The sequence below is a fragment of the Chroicocephalus ridibundus genome, chromosome 1 (assembly GCF_963924245.1).
Source record: "Chroicocephalus ridibundus chromosome 1, bChrRid1.1, whole genome shotgun sequence".
Classification (NCBI taxonomy): Eukaryota; Metazoa; Chordata; class Aves; order Charadriiformes; family Laridae; genus Chroicocephalus; species Chroicocephalus ridibundus.
This window is the reverse complement of record NC_086284.1, coordinates 17114225-17137727: the sequence shown is the minus strand read 5'-3', so window position 1 is coordinate 17137727 and position 23503 is coordinate 17114225. Positions and strand designations below refer to the sequence as shown.

Genomic DNA, 23503 nt, shown 5'->3' with positions numbered 1-23503 from the left:
GACAGTGACCAAATACCAGCTATCTTTGGTGACAGTCTCCCAACTATCACAATGTTGAAGGGTGAGGATGAAGCAAACCTTCCTAGTGAAAGCAAGCAGGTCAGACCTTTTGTCCAATAATTAGTAACTCAGGAAAACGGAACTATTATTGAGGGGAGATGAGATTTGAAAATAGGTTATAATAAGAGATACGCCTGCAAAAGCCTAAATCTGAGTTTCCTCTCTGCATTACACAGATCTTTTAAAAAAAATACTAACAAGTCCTACGTTCCCTTTTGTACTGCCAAACCATTTATTTTTAGAAGCAACTACTCTTTAACAACCATCTTCCTTCCTCTCAGATGTTTTGGAAGAGACATGGGGGAGGCCACGTGGTGTGTAAGACTCATGATACTGAATTCAGCCATTCCAAAGGTGGATCATAATCCCAAATTTCTCACCAATAGGAGCTAGAACACTCCAGATGCTGCGCTACTTCCCAAAAGCATCACTGGAACCGCAGCAGTGCCTTGCAGTAAAGAATGGCTGAATTTCCTGGAAACATTTCCGGGATTAATCTGCTAAGGGAAGAGTATTTTGATGATATTAAAGAGGCTTATGTTCAAGACAAGCTAAACTGTTCAGTTCTGTGAATGACCAAGTTCTGGGCGTGCGCAGAGGCAGAACATTACGCAGCTAGTAAATTTAACTGGCAAAAGTTCAGACAACTATATACTTAGGAATGCAGAAGTTGTAAAGAACATATTCCTGGTTTTAGACCCTTCCTGTGTCTTACTAGGCACTTAAGTGTTTTTTTGCAGACCTATGTTACTTCATAGGAAACTTGTATACCTTTTCTTATCCCAACGAAAACTGTCTGCAAATTAAAAATAGCAACAGAATTTAGAAGATTCGCAGTTGACTCAGTTGACAAAGTAATGCTGAATTCCTCTACAACAAACCAAGCTATATCACGAAGACACCATTTTTTGCCATGTATTTTTAGTCTTGCATGTTTTCCACTTATTGAAATTTTTCTATTTTTGTTACATGCTCCATTAAAAAAAAACAACTGTGAATTTCCCACTATATTTGTGGTATCATATTAAATATATAAGAAACAATATAAAATGTTACTGCAAGCAGAGCACATAATGTACTTACCAATATTAATTTCATCATCAGTTTCAGCATCTCCAATACACTCAAACTGGAAATCTTGCAAAGACTGTGAAAATTTTTGCACTGCCATAGATAAATCTAGAATTCAAGAAAAAAAAAAAAGAAAATCAGAATCACTCCACAACAACTTCACTGGAGCAAGGTTTCAGGCATTTCTGCATGAAACATTTTTTCTGTCTATAAATTTTTCTTTCTAGTATCTTTTTTGGAGAGTAACCTCATTCAAAAATCACCATTTCAAAATCAAAGAACGTGAGATATCCCAGAAACCTAGGAAATACGCTGATGCTAGATTTCAAACATTAATATACGTATTATGTTGACAACTGAAGAACTGGGTTGTCCATAGATCATAAGCACTAGTTTCACTGAATTAGGCAGAGTGGACCTTTGGACCAAAGAAAGATCAAAGCAATCCAAACTTCATAGCATAAAGCTTCATTAGAATTGTACACACTCCAAAAAAAACCAAAACAAACCAACAAAAAAACCAAACCAAACCTAAAACATAAATACATAGTATCAATGTAACCACATTAATCCGTTCTTTTCTTTTTTTAGTATACTAATGGCAAATGCGGAGATGAATGTGATAATGGATGAACTCGGTCAAGACTTAAAAATGCTACCAGTCCAGATGAGCCCAGAAAACCAGCAACAATTCTCTATGTCCTAGAGGACGTATCTATGGTATCTATTTTGAAGCTAGGAAAATTGACAATTAAGATTCTGGTACCTGCTAAATCTAATCAAAAGTCATGGTAAGGATAAGTTGTGAACAAAAGCCAAGTTATAAATTCTGTTTCAAAAGCATCATGTATCTGTCTCTATCCTTGGGGATGTTCAAAAGCCATCTGGACATGGTCCTGGGCAACTGGCTCTAGGTGGACCAGATGACCACCAGAGGTCCCTTCCAACCTCAGCCATTTTGGGATTCTCTGATTTCTTTAACCCTCTGTTATTGTAAAGCCATAAATACTCGTTTATTCAATGCTGGACACAAAATTTGAAGGCTAGCCTTTTTCCTGTCATGAATAAAACCTAGCATATATAAATGCACAAATTGGTCTAATGTCCTAAATCAAGACACACACACAGACACACACACAAAAAAGAAAAAATTGTCATTTAAATTTCAACAATCTCCAGTAAGAACCATTTCACTATCCTAAATGAAATTATGGTTGAAAATCTTTTTAAACACCTCCAAATAAGAATCCACACAGTAAGATGACAGAATTATTTAATTTTTTTAAATTAAAGGTAACCACTATCAAACAACAGAATCCCTACTAGGATTTTGTCCTTCCCCTGCATTTACTAAGTGCCGGCTGTTTTTGTATTCTCACATGCAACTATAGAGTACACCAGTCCACCAAGAGAACCAGTAGCCTTTAGACAATAGAGACATGAACAGATTTTTTTCTTGTATTAGTAATGAATTCCATATGCTTATCTGATAAAGTGTAAAGTTACCCAGTGTAAAGAACTGGGTAAACAAATTCTGTATCTTTTTGATAAAAAGCATGGAAAACAGGGAAGAATGCTCCCCAGAATTACTGCATCCTTACTGAACATTTCCTACTGTGCTGTACATGAAGATTACATTATTAAATGTATTAACAAATTAGATGCTAAACCCAAAGTGTTTCCTACTGTTTGTATAGATGAAAATAAAATAGATCATTATAAGCTAAAGCATTCCATTTTATGCAAACACAGCATCTTTCATATCGAAGTACCTGATTGTTCTACAGTTCCTAGAAAGACCGAAACTTTGATTTGTTTGCAGCAGAATGCTTTGAGTTTAAAGGGAAGAAACACAGTTTTATTGTTGGCTCTTGCACCAAGTTACTACACTGAGTCCTAAACCCTTCTATAAAATTTCTTCATACCAACTGATGCCAAAAGGAATAATATGGCCTTAAGGTGATTGAATGAAAAAGATTCTATACTGCAAACAGGAATGCAGAGTTATTTCCTCTGGACAATCTAATAGCTGCCCACAATGACCAGCACCTCTGTGAACGTGAAAGGAAATGAGGGAGCATGGACTCTTCCCCTATCACTCTTCCCCACGTGCAAGGCTCAGTGGAACAAATGTCAAGGGAAAGGAAAACAAATGATAAAAATATCCAAGGTGGAGTCTCCATTTTATATCCTGGATTAGTCATACACAGATGCCAAACTGTCTTTCGCTGTGTCAGCACATCAGTGCTAACGCTCATACATTTGGAACCTGACAAGAGGCATATTTAACCTAACTGGGAAATAGTGGGTATTAAGAACATAGTAAGAATTACAGAGCTCACTAGATAACTTGATAAAATCATCCAGAATGGCACCACTTGGAGATTTCTGCCTCTACATGAGGCCTACTCTAATAGCTTGAAAGTATTAAAAGACACCATATTAAGGTTAAAGCTCTTCAGTGTGGCAAGGAATAAAATAAAGTTCAAAGATCAAGTGTTTCCTGTGACACTAATCTACAGGTTCTGTACAAAGTTAATTTTACCTGAAAATACAAAAAATATTATCCTACAGAAAATTCCAGCTTACTCAGACAGCTTCGTAGAGGCTGTAATAGGAGTTACTCTGTAAGAACTCAAAGCTCAACATGGCAGTTGAACCACCAACATTGGACCAAGTGATGCAATTAGATATATTTATCAACTTCATTTTTAGGAGCATCATCACTTCACTTAATTACAAAATTCACGTGGTCACAGGAAGGACCATCTGTGCAATAAGCAGGCCTCCTTTAAGAGATACAAAGATTCAAAACTGAATTAAATCGGATTAAAGAGCAACTGCCTCTTCAATCAAGAAGAGGCAAATGATACCTCTACCATCTTAATCTTGTCTGGACAAAAACGAAAAGAATAGAGAGACGGAGCAGAGACCTTGTCCAGCTTTACAAGATGTCATTTATCACTGTATGTTCCAAGTCTTAATGTCACTGAGATACCTCGATACATCCTGCTCTTTCTAGACATAGGAAGGTAAATCATCATACCAAACAAATCACCTTTTTATCATCTGCAAGCTTTGTGGCATTTCAAGAGTTGCTCTTACTCAGCTGTTTATATATACATCTTGATAGTCATGTCCCTATTCATGGGGTCCACATAAACTAGGATATTTCACTCAGCCCAGGACAGAAATTCTTCTTGGAGCGAGTCAACTGATCTTCAAAGTTGCTATAACAACCTTATCAGCTTTATTGACTGACAGTCCACGTCTATTATCCAGGGAAGGATGGCCACTCATAAGTCTCAATGGTAACATAGATGTTGTTGCCCCTGCTCTTCTGTAGGCACTGAAATCTCTGTGGGTGCCAGGGTCTTTCTATGACCATGTGACCCACCTTCTGGATGCGGGGAAGGCTGGGGACGTTGTCTATCTGGACTTTGGTAAGGCCTTTGACACCATCCCCCACAACATTCTCCTGGAGAAGCTGGCGAATCATGGCATAGACAAGCGTACTCTTCGCTGGGTTAAAAACTGGCTGGATGGCCGTGCCCAGAGAGTTGTGATTAATGGGGTGAAATCCTCTTGGCGGCCGGTCACCAGTGGTGTCCCTCAGGGCTCAGTTTTGGGGCCAGTTTTGTTTAATATCTTTATCAATGATCTGGATGAGGGGATTGAGTGCACCCTCAGTAAGTTTGCAGATGACACCAAGCTAGGTGGGAGTGTTCATCTGCTTGAGGGTAGGGAGGCTCTACAGAGGGACCTGGACAGGCTGGAGGGATGGGCCAAGGCCGACTGTATGAGGTTTAATAAGGCCAAGTGCTGGGTCCTGCATTTCGGTCACAACAGCCCCAAGCAGCGCTACAGGCTTGGGGAAGAGTGGCTGGAAAGCTGCCCAGCAGAAAAGGACCTGGGGGTGCTGGTGGCCGGCGAGCTTAGCATGAGCCAGCAGTGTGCCCAGATGGCCAAGAAGGCCAACAGCATTCTGGCTTGTATCAGGAATAGCGTGGCCAGCAGGAGCAGGGAAGCGATCGTGCCTCTGTACTGGGCACTGGTGAGGCCTCACCTCGAGTACTGTGTTCAGTTCTGGGCCCCTCTGTACAAGAGGGACATGGAAGTGCTGGAGCGTGTCCAGAGGAGAGCTACCAGGCTGGTGAGGGGTCTGGAGACCAGGTCATCTGAGGAGAGGCTGAGAGAGCTGGGCATGTTTAGCCTGGAGAAGAGGAGGCTGAGGGGAGACCTCATTGCCCTCTACAACTACCTGAAAGGAGGCTGGAGAGAGGTGGGTGTTGGCCTCTTCTCCCAGGTGAATAATGACAGGACCTGAGGAAATGGTCTGAAGTTGTGGCAGGGGAGGTTTAGATTAGATATTAGGAAGAATTACTTTACTGACAGAGTGGTCAGGCACTGGAACAGCCTGCCCAGGGAGGTGGTTGAATCACCATCTCTGGAGGTATTTAAGAAATGTCTAGATTTGGCACTTCAGGGCATGCTCTAGTGGCAGAGATTGTGGGTTGTTTGGTTGGACTCGATTATCTTAAGGGTCCTTTCCAACCATGAAGATTCTATGAAAGAGTGAAAACCCACCCTGCTATCCCTCAGTTGCCAGAAGGATGAATTTCTAACCAGCAACTCTGTTAACATTTATTTTCTGACAATACTCACCTGTACCTTTGTTTCTTGTTTTCCCCAGTTCCAAAGGAAGATTCAGTTCAACTTTGCAGTGAGGCATATAGTCAGAAGTAGCCATCTACATACTACTTACAGTCAGTAGAAGGAGATAACTGAGACAGAATTGCCTGTTTTAGTAAGAGTTGAAGCAAGTTAACTGGCCAGCAAGAGGGTGGCTTTATTTGGTGGAGCTCTGACAGAGGAAGTGCTGTAAAAGAAGTGTACTACAATGTGACCAGAAACAATAAAAGGATAATGGCAGCTTATCCACAAGAAAGAAATGGAACACTGGTATTGAATATGGATACATATAATACCAGCCATCCGTATCATAATGCTAATGAAAGAGTAATAAAAGTCATCATCCATTCAGGAAAGTCACACAGGATTTGGGAAATGCATTACTCTCTTGTACTTCTTCCTGAAGTTTTAGATTTTTGATCAATCTGTCTAATAAATGTTTACTGAGTAAAAATATAGAAAAAAACCTCTGCACTAGCCTAGAAGCCAGGTTTATTTAAGATTCACTTTGTTTCAAATTGCCAAAAAGGAGGATTTAATTTGAACTGTAATATATTAACTTATTTTAGGCTTCAGATAGGGCCTTACATGTTGCATACAGGATGATAAAACTATGATGCAGTCCCTCTGTATTACTAGAATTGTTCTTCAACTTTCTTGTCCTAGATTTGTTAAACATATCATAAAACAGATTCTTATATAGAGCCTTGAGGAGGTGGAAAGAACAATATATTGCAATAAAGTGATGAAACACTGGATGCTATTACCTGAATGACGAAAGAACGAGTCTATTAGTTTTGGCACAGCCCTTCCCAGCAAGGATCAAGTTCTACAGATAAGGAAACTCGATAAGATTTCTACAAGTTGGTAAGCACAAAGAATTTTTTTGGTTAGGGTGGGAAGGCTGTTGTTTGTTTTTGCCAGTCTGACATCTAGAAGAACAGAAGAAAGCCCAAGCTTTCAACAGCCAAACAAGCTCCAAAAGCAGAAACTTTATGCACTTGCGAAGGACCCATATCCCTCCCCTAGTAACAGCCTGCAAGAAACTGTTCTCAGCAAATACATCAAAGTCAAACTCTTTCCACTTGTTTACTTGCAAAGATGACTTCATTAGCAAATGGAGTTCCAATAACGAACACTCTTCCTGACTGATGTCAATCATCCTGGAAAAGGTTGGTATCATTCACTGGGTTAATAAAGAAAAACAGCAGTTGAAACCCAGTGAGAAGATTAAACATGCCTAAATGAAGCCCTGAGCGCCAGCTGGAATGCAGTAAACAGAACTTCAAACAACAGACGCTTTGGCTAAAACAGCAACAGCAACATATCTGGTGATCTGACACAGAGCTAGTTATTACCGTATGGCTTCAAAGGCAGGAGAAGCAAAGGGGTGATGGCTGAGCTGGCAGGATATTAGAGGCAATTCCGCAGTCAGCTGAATTTCAGGATGGTTGAAGACTGGAAAGGAGACCACGTACAGTCACCTTTGCTGTTTCCAAACTTTGGGCAGTTTGATTCCTCTAACAGATATGACCAGATGCATTGCGGTGCCACGCTTGATGACCGATCTCATTTGGTCATGCACTGACACATATGTTTATTAAAATCCAAGCATTAAGGAGCCATAATACGTCAATAAAACACAACAGAAACTGAACAATATTGCCAGAGTACTTGACAAAACACCATGCTACAATGCAGAGAACGATTTATCTAGCTCATTGACTTTTACTCCTCAGTATCTGAAAACATGTCACTGTTGTGGGGTGTTGTTACTTTAATTGCTTTACAAATAAATTTATTTTCTTGATTTATTTCATAAGTAACTCTCATCCTGTAAACAATTTTTCTGGCTAAGTTATTTAAACACTTGAAAAAGTAGATTTATAACAGAGACATTACTACTGTGAAACAGCAGCTACGAGCATATTTTGCAGCATTCTTACTGCACCAAATGACAGAAGCAAGGAAACATTTAAAAATTCATACAAATGAAAAAAGGGCTTTTGGTATTACAAATACAAATCCGCAAAACATTATTTTATCCAGAAAAATACTCGTGAAATATGCGTCTCCTTAAATACTTCATGACATGCTTCTTTACTGTGAAGATGAACCGGGAACAGCCCTGGTTTTGTTATTTTATATGAGAATGAGCTTCACAGAGGCAAGTTATATCAACAGCCAGAAATAAGCTGGAGGAACAAGAACACCCCACTGAGACGCACTAAACTTCAACAGCTTCTGTGTTTGCTACAGTCAATTTGATTGTAACTAGAACATGTCACAGTGGGACATCTTTTTCCACATCATAGACTGTAAACACAGCAGCTGGCAGTATCGTTATATTTTAGCAGTATGAATGATTAAGCAGTTAAAAGACGCGATCATACAAGACTGCCTTTATCACAACTATATTTCAAATTTCTTTCTGCCTTAAGGGCTTTCTCATTAAAAATCCCAGCTTCACAGCTGTTGGTCTTAATTCAGAAGACAGCACCAAAATGCATTTTCTTCACAATTTTCGCCTCTTTCCACTCTTGATCACTCACTACTGCTTTAAAATCAAAAATAAATGAAAATCAATGGCTGTAGGTAACTGCCACATACAGAAAACCTTCCAATTTCATGATGTACATGATAGCAGGTCAGCACAAACAAGGGCACCCATAAAGGACTTACAAATTAGCCCAAAGCAGCAACGCTGAGCGTGGGGATGTTGGCACATATCTCACTATTGCAATTAATTCCCTCAACCTGACATGAAAAGAATTCTGGGTTTCGCTACCAGAACAGGTAAGCCCAGCTTGATAAAACATCACCACCATAACACAAGGGCGCACCCATATCACCTATAGTTAGAAAGCAATTTAAAACGCATGTTGACATACCTTTTAAATACACACAAAAATCTGTACAGTCAGCTCATACACTTTCTGCCACCTTCAGTTTCAAGCGGTTTTCAATACCACACGTAGTTCATAGCCTATACCATTGCATGGAATATTGTCCATGGCACGTCTATTTTTAGAAGTCTATTTGATGAAATTATTTACATACACACACAATTGTTATTCTTTATGTCCCAGATGAATTAATTTGTGGATCAAATTAACTTTTCTGATTGTTATAGGAAAAAAAAAGGAAAAAAAAATGAAAAAAAGAAAAAAAAAAAGAACTTTTATGACTGATCACATTTTTGCAAATTTCTGCAGAAGAATTTAATTTGGCAAAACACAGGGCAAGCTGGCAGAGTGGAGAGGCTATCTGCAGGGGCAGATGGAGCTAATGCTGGCCACTTGCCATAATGTCTTCTAAAGAAGCCACAAGAAAAGACCACAAGGGAATCCAGAATCCAGTGCCAAAGATTTTGCAGCACAAGGGCCATTGCTCGGTATTGACACAGTCTTTCATTGTTGCTATCAATGGACTCTTTATGCCTTCTATTTGCTAGCTTCATTGGTGTATATTCTAGCCAACTTGCTATTCATGGAACAATAATAAGCAACTAAAATAAACAACCCCCTACCCCAACAATCCCACATTACTTTTCCACCTTAGGCTCAATGTCGTGCTCTTAATTCCAGGGAAGCTAATTTCTTTCTCATAGTCTCCAGGGAAAGGACATCAGCAGAATATGTCAACATGTAGACCATGCATTGCTGCATTCCTCTGGGGTTAAATAAAGCACTATAGCAGTTTGAAATTTTTCAGTGTCATTTTCTTACTCATTAATATTTCCATGAGAAAAGTGCACAATTTATTTTCTCATTCTAGTAAGCACTGAGAAATCCCCTTGATCAAATGCAACAAAATCCCCGCTTTCTTAACACTGTGATGCAAGAGCTATCGAAAAGCCTGTATCTTCCACAAACTTCATAGCTATTCATACCAACATTTTTAAGTCTGAACTTCCTTATGTTAGAAACTTGTACAGTACTTCGGATATTCTTAGCATTTCCCTATCAGTAAGGACTAAATCCAAAACATTCTTGAAGACGACACCCCAAGAACAGAACACTGATGTTTAATGAGAGGGGGAATTTTAGGCCACGTTTGCATGCTTGCTTGATAAAATCATACTAAAACTCCCCAGAAACGTAACTGTTGAACCAAATAACGTTATATCGCTGAAAGACAAATATCCCGTCTCTCTTTTGGCTATTCATCTCCTTACCCCAACTGACTTTGACTCTAGATGTTGACCTAACCTTAGTCACATAATTAGAAGAACAGAAAGAAGTGAACTTTAATTTAGTATGCAAAGACTGTAAAGTCTGTAACATGACTAACTTGTTTTGACTTTGCATAGTTTTAAATACATGAAAGAATAAAAATGCAACTAAAAATGTGTGCCCTATAACCATCAATATGGAGGACAACACAGAGTTTGTACTGTACATCTGCTTCTCTAAAGTTAAGGCACATACGCAATTTCACAGCTCTTTTCCATATTAAGTGGTGTAATTTTATTCTGCTTCGATACTCACACATTCCTGTATTTTACTTCTCATTACCTCGTTGCTACAAAATCCCTTCTTTCTCAATATTTTAGTTTATAAGACTGTTCCACAATACTATTGCATTTGATTAAAACCCAAACTGACTATGCAGGGAAATACTAGGGTCTATTCCTTCCAATCATCAAACCATATTCACAAAATTAATGCAACAGTAAAACCTTTACAAATGACTAATCACATGGTTAAAAGCAGAACAGAAAATTTTCCTTTGCTACCAATTGCGTATTTTTTTTTAATATTTTCCATAAATATGGCTAAAAGTTTCAGAAAACATTTTGTTTCATTTCTCTTTTAAAATTATAAAGATTGGCTGTAGGGTATAACTTAGAACTATTTCTATCATGTTATTATATTTTTCTAAATTACACTCAACCAATTTTCATTCAGTAAGCTTTTTGGCCAAGATCCACAGTAAGGATTCCAAATATTTCCAATACTGGGATATTTCAATATTTCTTCTCTGATAGAGAAAAATAGATCTTTGAAAACAAGCACATTTCCCTGCTTTTTGTCACTCTCAAATAATGGGAACTCAGAACTCACTCACCCACGCTCTTCCGATATTTTCCCTTCTGTTGATAAAACTATTCCATAGTTATGAATCAGGGAGATCTCAACTCTTTAGTCTAACTTTTGAACCATTTAGTAAAGCACATGAAACACACCTGAGAAGCAGCTAAGATTATATCTGATTTAACATACAGTAAATAATCCCTCCTTACCCTTCTTCTTGTTTAAAGATTTATCTGACGTTCAAGTAGCTTACTTCAGTTGAGGGCTGTGTACCATTCTTTTCCTAAGCCTACTGCCTTTCACAACGTTTTGCTACACTTTCCAGAGAGATGCAGTTTGCTGGTCTCCAACTTACTCTGTAAATCAAAAGAGTCCAGGTCATGGTGGCACACAAGATGTTGTGGCTGAGCCACGTGATGAATCCTTTGTCCACATAGTCTTCATCATCCACTAATCCTCACACTACAAATGGATATTAACATTAATATTAATATTAATTACTGGTGAGAGCCTTGTGCAACGTCTCAAGTTGGTGTAACTCAAGGCTGGTCTAAAATCTCAGATGTAAGTGTACAACATCTTTCAGATGTCTGTAGTACTAATGTGGATAGCACACCAAGGTATCGAATTCAAGGACACACAGCCACGTGGAACCGCTTGGCCAACACCAAACACCACATACATGCTGGTTCCCCTCCCCTTTTCAAACACAATTAGTTTCAGGTTTGTTTCAACACTCATTTGAGTGACAAAAAAAATAAAGCAGCAGTCTTAGCATAAGATTATACAGAAATCCTAAAGGACTGGAAAAGGCTAGAATATGTCAACATTTTTCCCTACACTTTTTTATCTTCTTTTTTTGTTAGCTTTTCATATCTTCTTCTATATCATTTTACAGTAACTTCTGCATAGCTTTCTACCACTCCGTTATCCATCCTAGGTTCCTAAACTTCCTTCCCTGCAATTTCGCTTTGACCCTCAACATACTTTCTCTTGCTCCTTCCGGGGATTTTAAATGCTCTTTTATGATCTTCCACATTCTTCCCCCACCCCGTGGATGTTTATTTCCCAGAACAGTGTTGGCCTTTTCCAGAGAGCTGGGGCCACAGCCCAGTCTTGCCCCCCCCAGTCTCTTTCATTGAAACACAGTTTATCAGGCTTGCTGTGTCATTTCTCACTCCCCCTGGCACATCCCAGAGACGGTGAGCAGTGCGCAGGCAGAGAAGCACCACAAAAAAAGGACACAGAAAGTAAGAGCAGATGCTGCCAGAGGCTGAAAAAGCAGAGAGTGACTTCCTGTCTGGCAACCAAGGAATTGCCAGAAAAAACATGGGAATTCCCACATTTCTAGTGAAACGTAGGGTATGGGTGCATTAGACAGTTTTTAGTAGTATTTTAAAATACAGTTTTCTCTGGTTTTCTTAGCCTTACAATGCATCCACAGAAATTTTAAAAATTCATATGCCAATTTACCCACAGTGAAACAAAGCAATATATGATAATATAATTTCACAATATAATTAAGGCCTACGTTGTAACACATTCCTAATGAGCCACAGTTCTGACTATTTGGGCAAGATTAGTTCTGTTGGTTCTGTGCTGCATACACGTACGTGTAAAATGAGGCATAATTTCTCTACTACTATCCTTACCCAAATGTATATCCAGGGGAAAAAATAAAAAATAAGGTTAGTCAGTTCTGGTATGAATGGGGAGATATTAAGAAACTGCTTCTAGGAAAAGCAAGAATAAATCACTGCAGCACTTATCACGCAGGCCTTCAGCAGTAAAAATTTCTGCAATATATCTTTAAATGCTTTTATGTGCCATGATTTTTACATTAAGTAGATTCCCCTGTTCTGCGAAGAGAGCTGCTGGAAGGAGGATGGGTCACATTGGCCTGTGCTGGCCGGCGGGGGAGGGATGAAAGGAATGAAAGCAGTTATCAAGGCATTTGTAAGTAGTGAGCTCTTGGAACAACATTAGAGTTGAGGGTCATGGGAAACAGAAGCTTCGCTCACCCTTCTTCCTGGCAAAGTTTTCTGCACTTGGGCAACAAAGTAAAATGTTTTGTAAGAACAGAAAGAGAAGGAGAGGGGAAAAAAAAATTAAAATGTGTATATTTAGCTCATTAAAAAAAAAAAACCTAACACTTTGCTTTAAAGGAAATGAAACACTTTCTATATGAAATTCTTTCAGGCTCTTAGAGCTCAGGAATACGACGCTTGATTGGATTCCTTTGATCAGACAACTAATATCACAGTCACATGAACTACAGTATTGCACATAACAGGGTTGTGGCGTTTTTCTTCCCTAACACAGACACACACACAAACAGATGTAAGTAACATTTGTTTAGAGGGTCAGATACGTGCTTCCAGACAGAGGACGGAACTGAGACCTCAAATCAAGCAGGATTTTGTCCAGGGAAGTTAAATGGCACTAAATGTCTTTACCAAATTTGGCCTAAAGGAGTTTTTCGTACTCAGATAGTCCACTCCAGAGCAGATTCACTACATAGCTACTTCTCACGACTTGGGGAAAGTGGATACCAAACACATCAGTTTTATATAGCAAACTATCTTAATATGCTAGTTAAACCCTCTTCTACCTTCAAAATATGAAAAGAATTCAGAAAATGCAGATATGAAAGCCATGAAAGCACTTAAAAGCCTTCAAGATACATTTTTGAGAGGTTTAATTCAATCACTTGCAGTATCCTACACTGTTACCAAAACACCTACATGTTCATAACTGGTAACTGGAGGGGGGGAATCAGCCAAACAAAATATTCTTCATTAAATACTGACATGCACAACTACAAATCTGTTTCACCAGGTGAGCTCCTGTTTGTACAGCTTGTGAATCAGGTGTTCCCAAGGAGTTTGGAGTTAACTCCAATTTGCATGTGACTATTTCCTTAACAGTTATGAAATAGTTTTTGTACCTTACATACTTTCCAGTTTTATTGCATTCAGCTAAAGTGGGCAAGAAATAAACCCTGTAAAAAGAAGTAATCATATTAAATTTCTCTCTAGGTACAAAACTATTTCAAAGAACAAGCTCTTTGCATTTTACAGGAAAGAGAGAAACTCCCCTGACATTCATTTCATTGGACTCTTTTATTTAATTAACTTCTCAGAGAAAAATAAGGAGCTTTAATGATCTTGTCCTCTGCTGAAGTCTGCCTGGTTTTTCGTAAGTGAAATAACTTGCAAGAAGGACCAGCTAGGCTTCTACATATTTCATTTACTGTTTTTTTCAACTTTTAATTCTCTGGAATTTTGGTCTACTTTCCTGTCACGAAAAGATTTAGGAACATATGACAACATCCTCTTGTTATCTTCCTGGCAGAGTGATATCCTTTAATTAATAATCCTACCATCCATTAGTACTAGTAGTGTTTATATTACAGCATGTGTAATGAGTTCTGAACTAACTATTATCACTCGTGAATGAGACCTTGTCATTAAAACAGATAAATAATAACTAGGTTGTTTCATTACTCTACACTTGGGTCCGGTCAAGAAACAAATTAAATATTAGTAATTCTTTGAAATTGGGGAAAAAAAGGAACAGAAACAGAATTATCATTAATGCCATTCCATGAGACACCTGCATTTAAATATTACGTACAGATTTTGTCTTACTCCTTGACACCATCCCAAAGTACCTGCGAAAGGTACAGGGAAATGAGGCTAAGGGAAATAATGGTAAGAATATCTTGTTTCTTTAAACACACTCACAGCCAGCAGCCCGGAAAAGACAACTGGGGAGACACAGGAGTTCTACAAAATCACAGGCAGTACAGAAATGGTGGCTGTCTCTTCCAAAGTGAAGATGAAAGGCTATCTAACACAGCAAGACGCAAGCTCAAAACAAAGAAAGAAGATGCTTTTTTTGTAAAATGCGTACTTAAATCATGAAGCTCCAAGCCACCGGATGCTGTGGATATTAAAAATTTATGTGGGTTCAAGAAAGGACTAGACAAGTTCACAGAAGAAAAATCCACTGAGAGCTATTAAAGGCATAACCCCTTGCTCAGGAAATCTTCAAACCCCAAACCACCGGAGGCAGAAGTATCACTACATTCTGCCTGCTCTTATTCTCTACCCTGGGCAGTCAGTGCTGTGCGTGAGAGAAAAAACACAACTCGCAGCATAGCACTTACTCATATCTAGAGACAGGATGTAACACCAGATAATCCTCAGGGCTGACCCGGCGCAGTCCTTCTTATGCTCTTTGTAGGAAGATCTGGAAGTTTTACAATAGCTTGAATGACTCAAGGCATCGTTAGCTGATCACCACCATCTGCTAGTAGGAGGTTATCACTCTCACGCATGAGCCAGTACACCATCATGGGTAGGCATTCTTTAGCCATCTATTTTAGCACCTAGTTTGCACCTAGATGAGGGTCACCTATTTTAGCAACAGAGGACCACCAAGGAGGAGGAGCTGAGTCAGCGCTGCAAAATTAAGGATTATGAAGATGTTCTATCTTGCTGGCTGAACCATAGGAGATGTTCTCCAGGGGATAAGCAATGATGGGTAGCTGGGGGCTGTATCATCTTTAACTGCTCCAGAGCCAGAGGAAGTGGACCACTGTGCCTTTAGTCGTATTACAGGGCTGTAATTCTTCCATCAAGGAATTGCTAAGTGATTTGTGCTATGAGCTATGCCAAGCATAACTTTTAACAGTAAAATTAACTGCATTAATAAATAAATAGCTGAAAAAGTTGATTTGGGCTACCAAGCCCAAATGACTTAAGTGAAGACTGATTATACGGCTTTACTCCTTTCACACTCTGTGTTTGCACACATGCGTTATCCTTACCCTCTTCCTTCAAAACTTTTCCTAACTTAGTTCTTAGCATGAGGGTGGTAACTATGCGGACAACTACTCAATACTTGTTTTTTCCTCAGAGTTCAGTATTGCTCTCTCCTCTTCTCCTCCCACTATTGCTTACTGCATACCATCCGTGTCCTGTAATGAACACAGAATTATCTCAGCCTAGTCTAGGCTGAGATAATTTTTTCTCAGTCTAGAAAGACAGTAAAAAAAGGGTATGTCTGTGTCATTTGCAGCACCATTACCCTAACTGAGAGATGGAGATGCTGAAAGCAAGACTGCCTAAGGCCACACACTGAACTGGTGATTAGGCAGACCTCGTGGGTCCCTGCTCCATGCCCATTATTCCAGATGCCATTTCTTCAGACCAGGAGATGCTAACCAGAGCTGGAAAGAATGCAGCTCCTCACACTTCCCTGTCCCCACAAAAGCTGCAACTTTTGTCTTCCAAGGGGGCATAGTTTTAAGAAATAAAGTTTTATATTAAAAGGAGAGAAGAAAACCCTAATTAAAACAGGAAAAAAAAAAAAAAAACAAAACAACGAAAAAAGCCCCACAACCTTGTTTTGATCCATTTAATGCAGCTCCTACAGAATGCCCAGTTACTCCAGCTGCAGCAGTTAGTGCTCTGTATCTGTTTCAAGTCAGTCTCCAGAAAAAACGGGGAACAAGCCACAGACAAACAAACATGCTTACTTACTTAACAGTCACTTGTTAAACTTTAGTTCAAGCATCTTTAAAAGACAAAAGAGGACTGGAACAAAACCAGGACAGAACAACTAAGGTTTACACAATTAAAGTCTGATGTTTCTTAATCGGAACAGTTTACATTTGAATAGCTTTAATATCGGGGGGGGGGGGGTGTGTGTATAAAAAATGTTTCCATTAGTTCTCAGATGCTGCAGAATTTTATTTCTCTTTCACAAAATCATGTTAATTCCCACTAAATAAGATTAATTGCCACTAAGACTTCAATCTAACCTCGTCACAGCTCAACCTCAAGAATCAATATTCAGGGAAATATTGAAGAGACAGAAAATAGAGAGCTGCTTTCTTTGCATAGAAGTTCTAAAGGAAGGCCCGACAGGTTTTCTCCAAGACAAATGGGAAAAATTCCTTCTTGAAAGATAAAAAATGACACTGTAATAGCTGATAACAATGCTTTTGGAAAATAGCCACCCATCTTGTTTCCATACACAGTGGAAAAGTCAATAATAAGTCAAGTCGATAATAAGTCAAATCAATAATTCATTGGAAGGATGAACCAAAAAAAAATACTCTGAGCCTGAACCAGTTACTTGTTATCAAGGTATTCACGAAGAAAAATTTGGTGTTTAACCCTAGAACTGTATTTTGACCCAAAGAGTGACTGCAGAATATCCCTGACATCACCATGACATCATTTTCCCTCCAGCATGCCATAAGCTTTGCATGGCTCAGTTTGTTGGCTGGATGGATTTCCATTCAAGCACATCCTCCTCTCCCTTTTCTCAATGAAAAGCGGCTTAAAAGAGTTGTAGATTCCATTTCAGAAGCCCAGCAGCACTTAACGTGTTGGCTTCTCTATGCTCCATTTAATACAAGTGGGAACGTTTCCATGAAGTTACACTTTTCATAAAAACAGGGGAAATCTTAGCAAGATTAAAACCAAAGAAGTTCTGTAACTGGATGTAATTCTGAAATCATCAATTCTTTTTAAAACAGAACTGGAATTCTCTGTAGGGAAAAAAAGTTTCAGTTAGTCTAGGCAACATTCGTTGTTTACAAGAAGCATTATGAACCAAACTGACAGAGCATAAACACGGTAGTCTGGATTTTGGACATCACTTTCCAAATGCAGTATTTTTCCTTTTCATGAGCATGTAAAATGCTTATCTGCAACGGATGGTCCTTTCAGAGCCCAATGTGTATTGACTGTAATCCTGTTTCATCTCCAGTTGAACACGTAAGTAAATATGAATCAATGAAGAGCCTATGATCTTTGAATTACCCAAGAGACTGCACAAGTAGCCAAGTTAAACGGCTTCTTCCCAAAACATTCATGTTAGCTTCCTTGACATAAGCAAACAGAGCACATTAAAATATCGGCTGCAAGAGGAGAAAAACATAGCACTAAATAGGTTTGGGTTTTGTTTTTTGGCTTTTTAAAAAAAATATTTTATTTAAAATTAAAACATGCAATAAGCAGATGGTTTTATGGGTATCTGGGTCTAACATGCAGGGCAATACACAGTTTCTACAAAGGAGTCAATTCTGTTTTGCTAATTGTTTCTGAATTAAGGACTTCCAACCTCCACATTGTCAAGAAGTGACATAATGACTCCTGCTGACTGTTTTAATAGCTCACTTATTAAGGACTGTGATTCTCTGGCTCCCTAAACATACAATGTATCATAACATCTCTTATCAAGCCAATTATTCAGGAACACAAGCACCTTTGGTAAATCCTTTTACAAGCAGCTTTCAATACAAAAGAATACTCCTAGGATCCACTCAGCACAGAGGAAAGCCCAGAGCACTGATACAATCAGAGCTACCTCAGTGCAAGCTGGTCACGCTCGTTACTTAGCAGCCAAAAAGCTAGTAAGTTTAAACTTTAGTATCATACCCTCAAGCTAAATATATAAATTAATCTTGTGTGTTCTGCTGTCAATTTTCACAATGGTTGGATGAAAAAATTAAAAAAAAAGATCACTGGGGAATATTAATTATAAACTGGGTAAAGACTGCTCAAAATTAGCGTGGGAAGCAGTAATCATAAATAATACAGATGAGAGAACTAATATGAAGTTTTGACATAAATAGCCTCATTGAGCATTATTTTCCTGTTGGTTTTGGAGGCCACCAAGATACATACACAGAAAAAGAACACCAACTAAGTCAAACAAAAACTGTGACTTAAAGTGCTAATTTCTCGGTAATGACACTCAGGTTGCCTTTTTTTTTTTCCTCTTCCTATTTCTAACATGAAAAATGAAACTTCCCTTAAAGAAAAACAAAATCCATTAATAACCCTCAAAAGGTTTACCTTAGCAGCAAAATTTAGTAAAGTTTTCAGTTTAAGAAGTTGTCTTGAACTGAATTTTCCAGTGGCTTAGAGATTATGTTGCTGCTAACTTTACTAGTTGGTATATAGCTTCCCAAAATATACCTAACAAAGTGATTTTTAAATTGATGTTTTTCTGCTACTGAATGAAAAAACAGAACACATTTCTCGGTGTGAATAATAGTCAGATTCTGTTTTTCATCAGCTCCCCACAGAGAAGCAAAGCAAAACGGCTTGAGAGAATTTTGGCTTAAAATTTATAGGTTGAAGCTCTGGTAACTTTCAAGTGTATATGTAAATGATTATTGCAAGAAAAATAAGAGTCCATCTACTGCAATAATATAAAACAGCACAGATACTTGAATGTTTCCTTATCACCATCGTCTACGTGACTGCAGCAGGGCCTGGTAGAAGACTTCTTGATAAAACTCAACACTGACACAAGTTATTTTAAAATTAAATGCAGAAGGCTATGCAACACAGCCAACATTCAAGGTAAACAAAAGCTAATCTGACAAGACACAATTTTTTTCTTTCAATAACTGTACAGTAACAGAATGATAGACCTAGCATTAACTGGAAATAACGCGTAGAACGAAGATTGCTGTAACAAACTCAGAGATACTAGAGACACAGTATATAGTCTGCATTAAAAAGTAATAGACAGAAAATTTATTTATTACCTGGCCTTTAAAAAACAGCATTTGATCATTTAATTAAGCACTGCAGGAATCCGTATGCACAAGTGACAGAACAATTTTATAATATAATTTTGCGTTTATGTTGAAATGTAACTTTGCTAAATACTTTCATCCTTTGCAGAACATGTTTTCACCATGTTCTACAATCACTGTTCTTACTATGGAATTTTAGCTTTTAAAAGGTAAACACAAGAGTAGAGCTGTTAAGTCTCTACTAGTATAAGATTCTGAAATCTTCAAAAAAATTCCTGTTGGTACACCTAAAGGCCACAACGGGGTAATATTTTACTAGATATCATTCATCACCTTCTCCTGGGTGTTCGCTCTCAAGAGTATGGAGAAAGTCTGGCATATTTTTTGAAGTATGGAATTACCAAGAATGAATTCTGAAGCAGGAAGAGAGGGAAAGAATAGTCTAATCTTTTGGTGAAAGCACGGAAAAAATATGGATGTTTACTAGCGGTACACACTGCACTGTCATGATAGTATTTCCTCAACTGTCAGGGTTTGGGCAACCTCTGGTATCCGAGATGGTTTTTCCTTCTTCCCTTTGTCTGGAACCCTGAAGACTGAACCCAGTAGACATTTTCTGATTAGTTTATAAATCCTAAAGACTTCTTTCTTCTTGAACCCCCCTCACACGACCTTTGCAAATTCTTATTTGTTTTCAAATATTAGCACTAACACTGAGTTGCTCTGTGACTTCTGGGAAACACCGCGTTAGTCCAAAATTTCTCCAACAAAAAAAGGGGACAAAATTAGTTTTCTATGCTACGGTCATCTTACTTTCCAATAACCTGCCTGCTTGGACAACAGCTATTCACAGTAACCATTTTTATTGCCCTCATTTGAATGCATAACTTACAGAGAGTAGACTCCCCCGTCTGCTGCATTCAGTTTCATTAAAAAATTAGCAGATTTGTGAATTGTAAACAGGAAGATCCCTCAGACACCACAGACTAACAACTCCAAAATAACTTTTCCCTTCATATTACCTTTTCAATATTTGCAGATCACTACCAAGACACCCTCAAGCTTTATTAAGCTACTGGGGGGAAGATGTATTCTGTCTATCGGTTACTATTTTTCTAGGGAGGGTGTAATGGAGGAAAAAGAGTTGAAAAGCCAAGGGCCTTGAAACCAGTTTTTAGGGTTAAGTATTTGTTTCAATATAGCATTTTGACCCATAGTACCAAGAGAACAGTGGCTGCCTAGAGCTCTCACACTCAGCAAAAGAGATGGCTAACAACAGCTCCAAAAAGATCAAATCATCATCATTGATCCCACACAACTTCCTCTAAAATACTTCATAAATTGGAACTGGTACTGCCAAGAAGTGTTTCTATTTGTTGACAAAAACAAAAAAACACAACCCCACAATATCAGAACCAGTCAAATGACTAAGACATTAATGAAGACTATTCCCTGACATGGACATAAAAAAACCAAAAACAAACAAACAAAAGGACTACCAAGGAGTGCTTGCTCCTTCACTCACTTTTTGAATGAAGAGATACATATTTCTGAAAAATCACATTCCAGTGAAAATTCAAGACCTTTTAGCTCTTGTTCCTCCACACTCCTGAAAATTTCATTAGCAACATACATAATCCCCTTAATGTTTTACAGTCCAAACAAATCTTTTAATTTAAGGATCCAGGTAGGGCAGTAGTAGAGCTGTCAGGAGGGTAGCAGAAGATCTTTCTCTTAAAACTTCAGTTCTGCTAAGTACTGAACTCAGCAAAGTCCATATTCCAGCTGCGTGAGAGTATTCATCTCGAAAGAAACACAAGAGGACATGGGCTTTAAGCCAGTGAAATATTCAATGATCTGGAATCTCCCAGGATAGACCTACCAAACTGGTTTCACAACTTCCAGTGCACAAAGACAGAAATAAGTACTTGACACAGTTGCAGCTTCTCATAATGGGATCAAACTTTAGCAGATTTTCTGTATTATCGTTGTTGACATTACTCTTTCCTGCCAAATAATTCCTTTATGGATCTCAAAGGATCCTTACTATTTATCAGAGACATCAAAAAATCTGGAGATCAGATTGGGAAAAAAGGGTGTTAACACCAAGTAACATATTTTGCTGCTGATGTAGATGTTTATAATTAACCTTCATTTTTTCCTTTCTTTAAAAGCAGCAGCAGGATGTCACAACCTTAAATGTCAGCGAGGTAAGAAGATAGAGGAAAATGACATTTAGAAAGCACACACTAATGCACATGGGAAAAAATAATCTCGATTACATCCACATAGTGATGGAATTTACATTAGCTTTAATACTCTGGAAAGATCTTGGAATTACTGTAGACAATGTCAACTTAATGATCAGTAACAGTCAAAAATACTAAGGCTTATTAGAGAAAGAAAGCACAAAGCAGAAAATATCATTATTTGATGCATTCGCACCTTGAATATTCCATGAAGTTTCTTGCAATCAATCTCAGGAAGGGCACATTTACCATGAAGAAAGCACAAAGAAGGTTGACAAACAGAGGACAGATTTGATTATTTAAAAAGCAGAAACTAAATAGACTAGAACTTTACAGAGTAGCAGGGGAACAAAACCTGCAAGGAAGAATAAAGAAAAAAAAGGTCTTTAAAAAAAAATATCCAAACTCACACGAATAGGATAGACAATGTAGACAGGCAACAGTTAACTATTTCTCATAGGACAAAAATTGCCATCATCAGATAAAATAACCAAGCAGCAGGGATACAACAAAGGAAGAACTTTCATCAAACTCCTGTCACACGCTGTTGTGGAGCCTAACAGGACACCTGGGTTCAAACCCAGGTTAGACAAACCCATTTCTGAAAAAAGGCTATCTGAGGACACTTGGGGAAACTTTAGCAGGAGGCTACCTCAATTTAGAGATTCTTCTCATCTGACCTGTTTTAGAAGCTAAGTACTTTTGCATGGAGTCACTGACTGGTCAGTTTTATTCTGTAGGTCTGAAGGCACAATGTACGGCTCTGCTGAGATGCTGATGCAGCTCTAAAGTAGTAGCCTCACAAAATCTGAAACTTGTATTTCAGTAATAATAGGACTTAATTACTGACTGCATTAATTTGTTCCAGGGGGAAACAATCAGGTTTTGCAAAAGTGGAAAAGCTGTTGTGTCTTATCACTTTAACATTTCTTAGTTGTTTCTTTAAACAAAGAAAGAAGCAAATTTCCATATGCTTGACATCCTTTTTGAAACAGAAATCAGCTTTTGTAGAGACCAAATTCCCCATAGTAGCTCTAGATCTCTCATATAGTAAAAACACTATAAATCCCTCCTAAATTTCTCAGAGAGGCACAAATACAATGCTTACATTGTAATGAATAAGGAGTTAATGGAGTATCAGACTTCCTATTTAAAGAGACAACATACTTTTAATGCAGTTTAACAAAACAGGCACAAATACAGGCCAGGTGGAGAATGGCTTGAGGGCAGCCCTGAGGAGGACTTGGGGGTGCTGGTGGATGAGAAGCTCAACATGAGCAGGCAGTGCGCACTTGCAGCCCAGAAAGCCAATCGTGTCCTGGGCTGCATCAAAAGAAGCGTGGTCAGCAGGTCGAGGGAGGTGATTCGGCCCCTCTACTCTGCTCTGGTGAGACCCCACCTGGAGTACTGCGTCCAGCTCTGGAGCCCTCAGCACAAGAAGGACATGGACCTGTTGTAACAGGTCCAGTGGAGGGCCACGAAGATGAACAGAGGGCTGGGGCACCTCTGCTATGAGAACAGGCTGAGAGAGTTGGGGTTGTTCAGCCTGGAGAAGAAAAGGCTCCAGGGAAACCTTATAGCCTCCTTCCAGTACCTAAAGGGGGCCTACAGGAAGGATGGGCAGGGACTCTTAATCAGGGAACGTAATGATAGGACCAAGGGTAACGGTTTCAAACTGAAAGAGGGTAGATTTAAATTGGATATCAGGAAGAAATTCTTTACTGTGAGGGTGGTGAGACACTGGAACAGGTTGCTCAGGGAAGTTGTGGATGCCCCATCCCTGGAAGTGTTCAAGGCCAGGTTGGATGGGGCTTTGAGCAACCTGG

General features: G+C 38.7%; 1 protein-coding gene across 2 annotated transcripts in view; it reads right to left on the bottom strand.

The window, feature by feature from the left end:
- ARHGAP42 (Rho GTPase activating protein 42) overlaps positions 1-23503 on the bottom strand; it is a 171077-nt gene that overhangs the window by 128540 nt on the left and 19034 nt on the right. For both annotated transcript variants that reach the window (XR_010070381.1, XM_063329837.1), the window contains exon 2: positions 1144-1239. Coding sequence is in view for 1 of the 2 variants with exons in the window: in XM_063329837.1 (XP_063185907.1) it covers positions 1144-1239 (96 nt within the window). In the remaining variant the exon portion in view is untranslated. The remainder of the gene's footprint in view (positions 1-1143; positions 1240-23503) is intronic.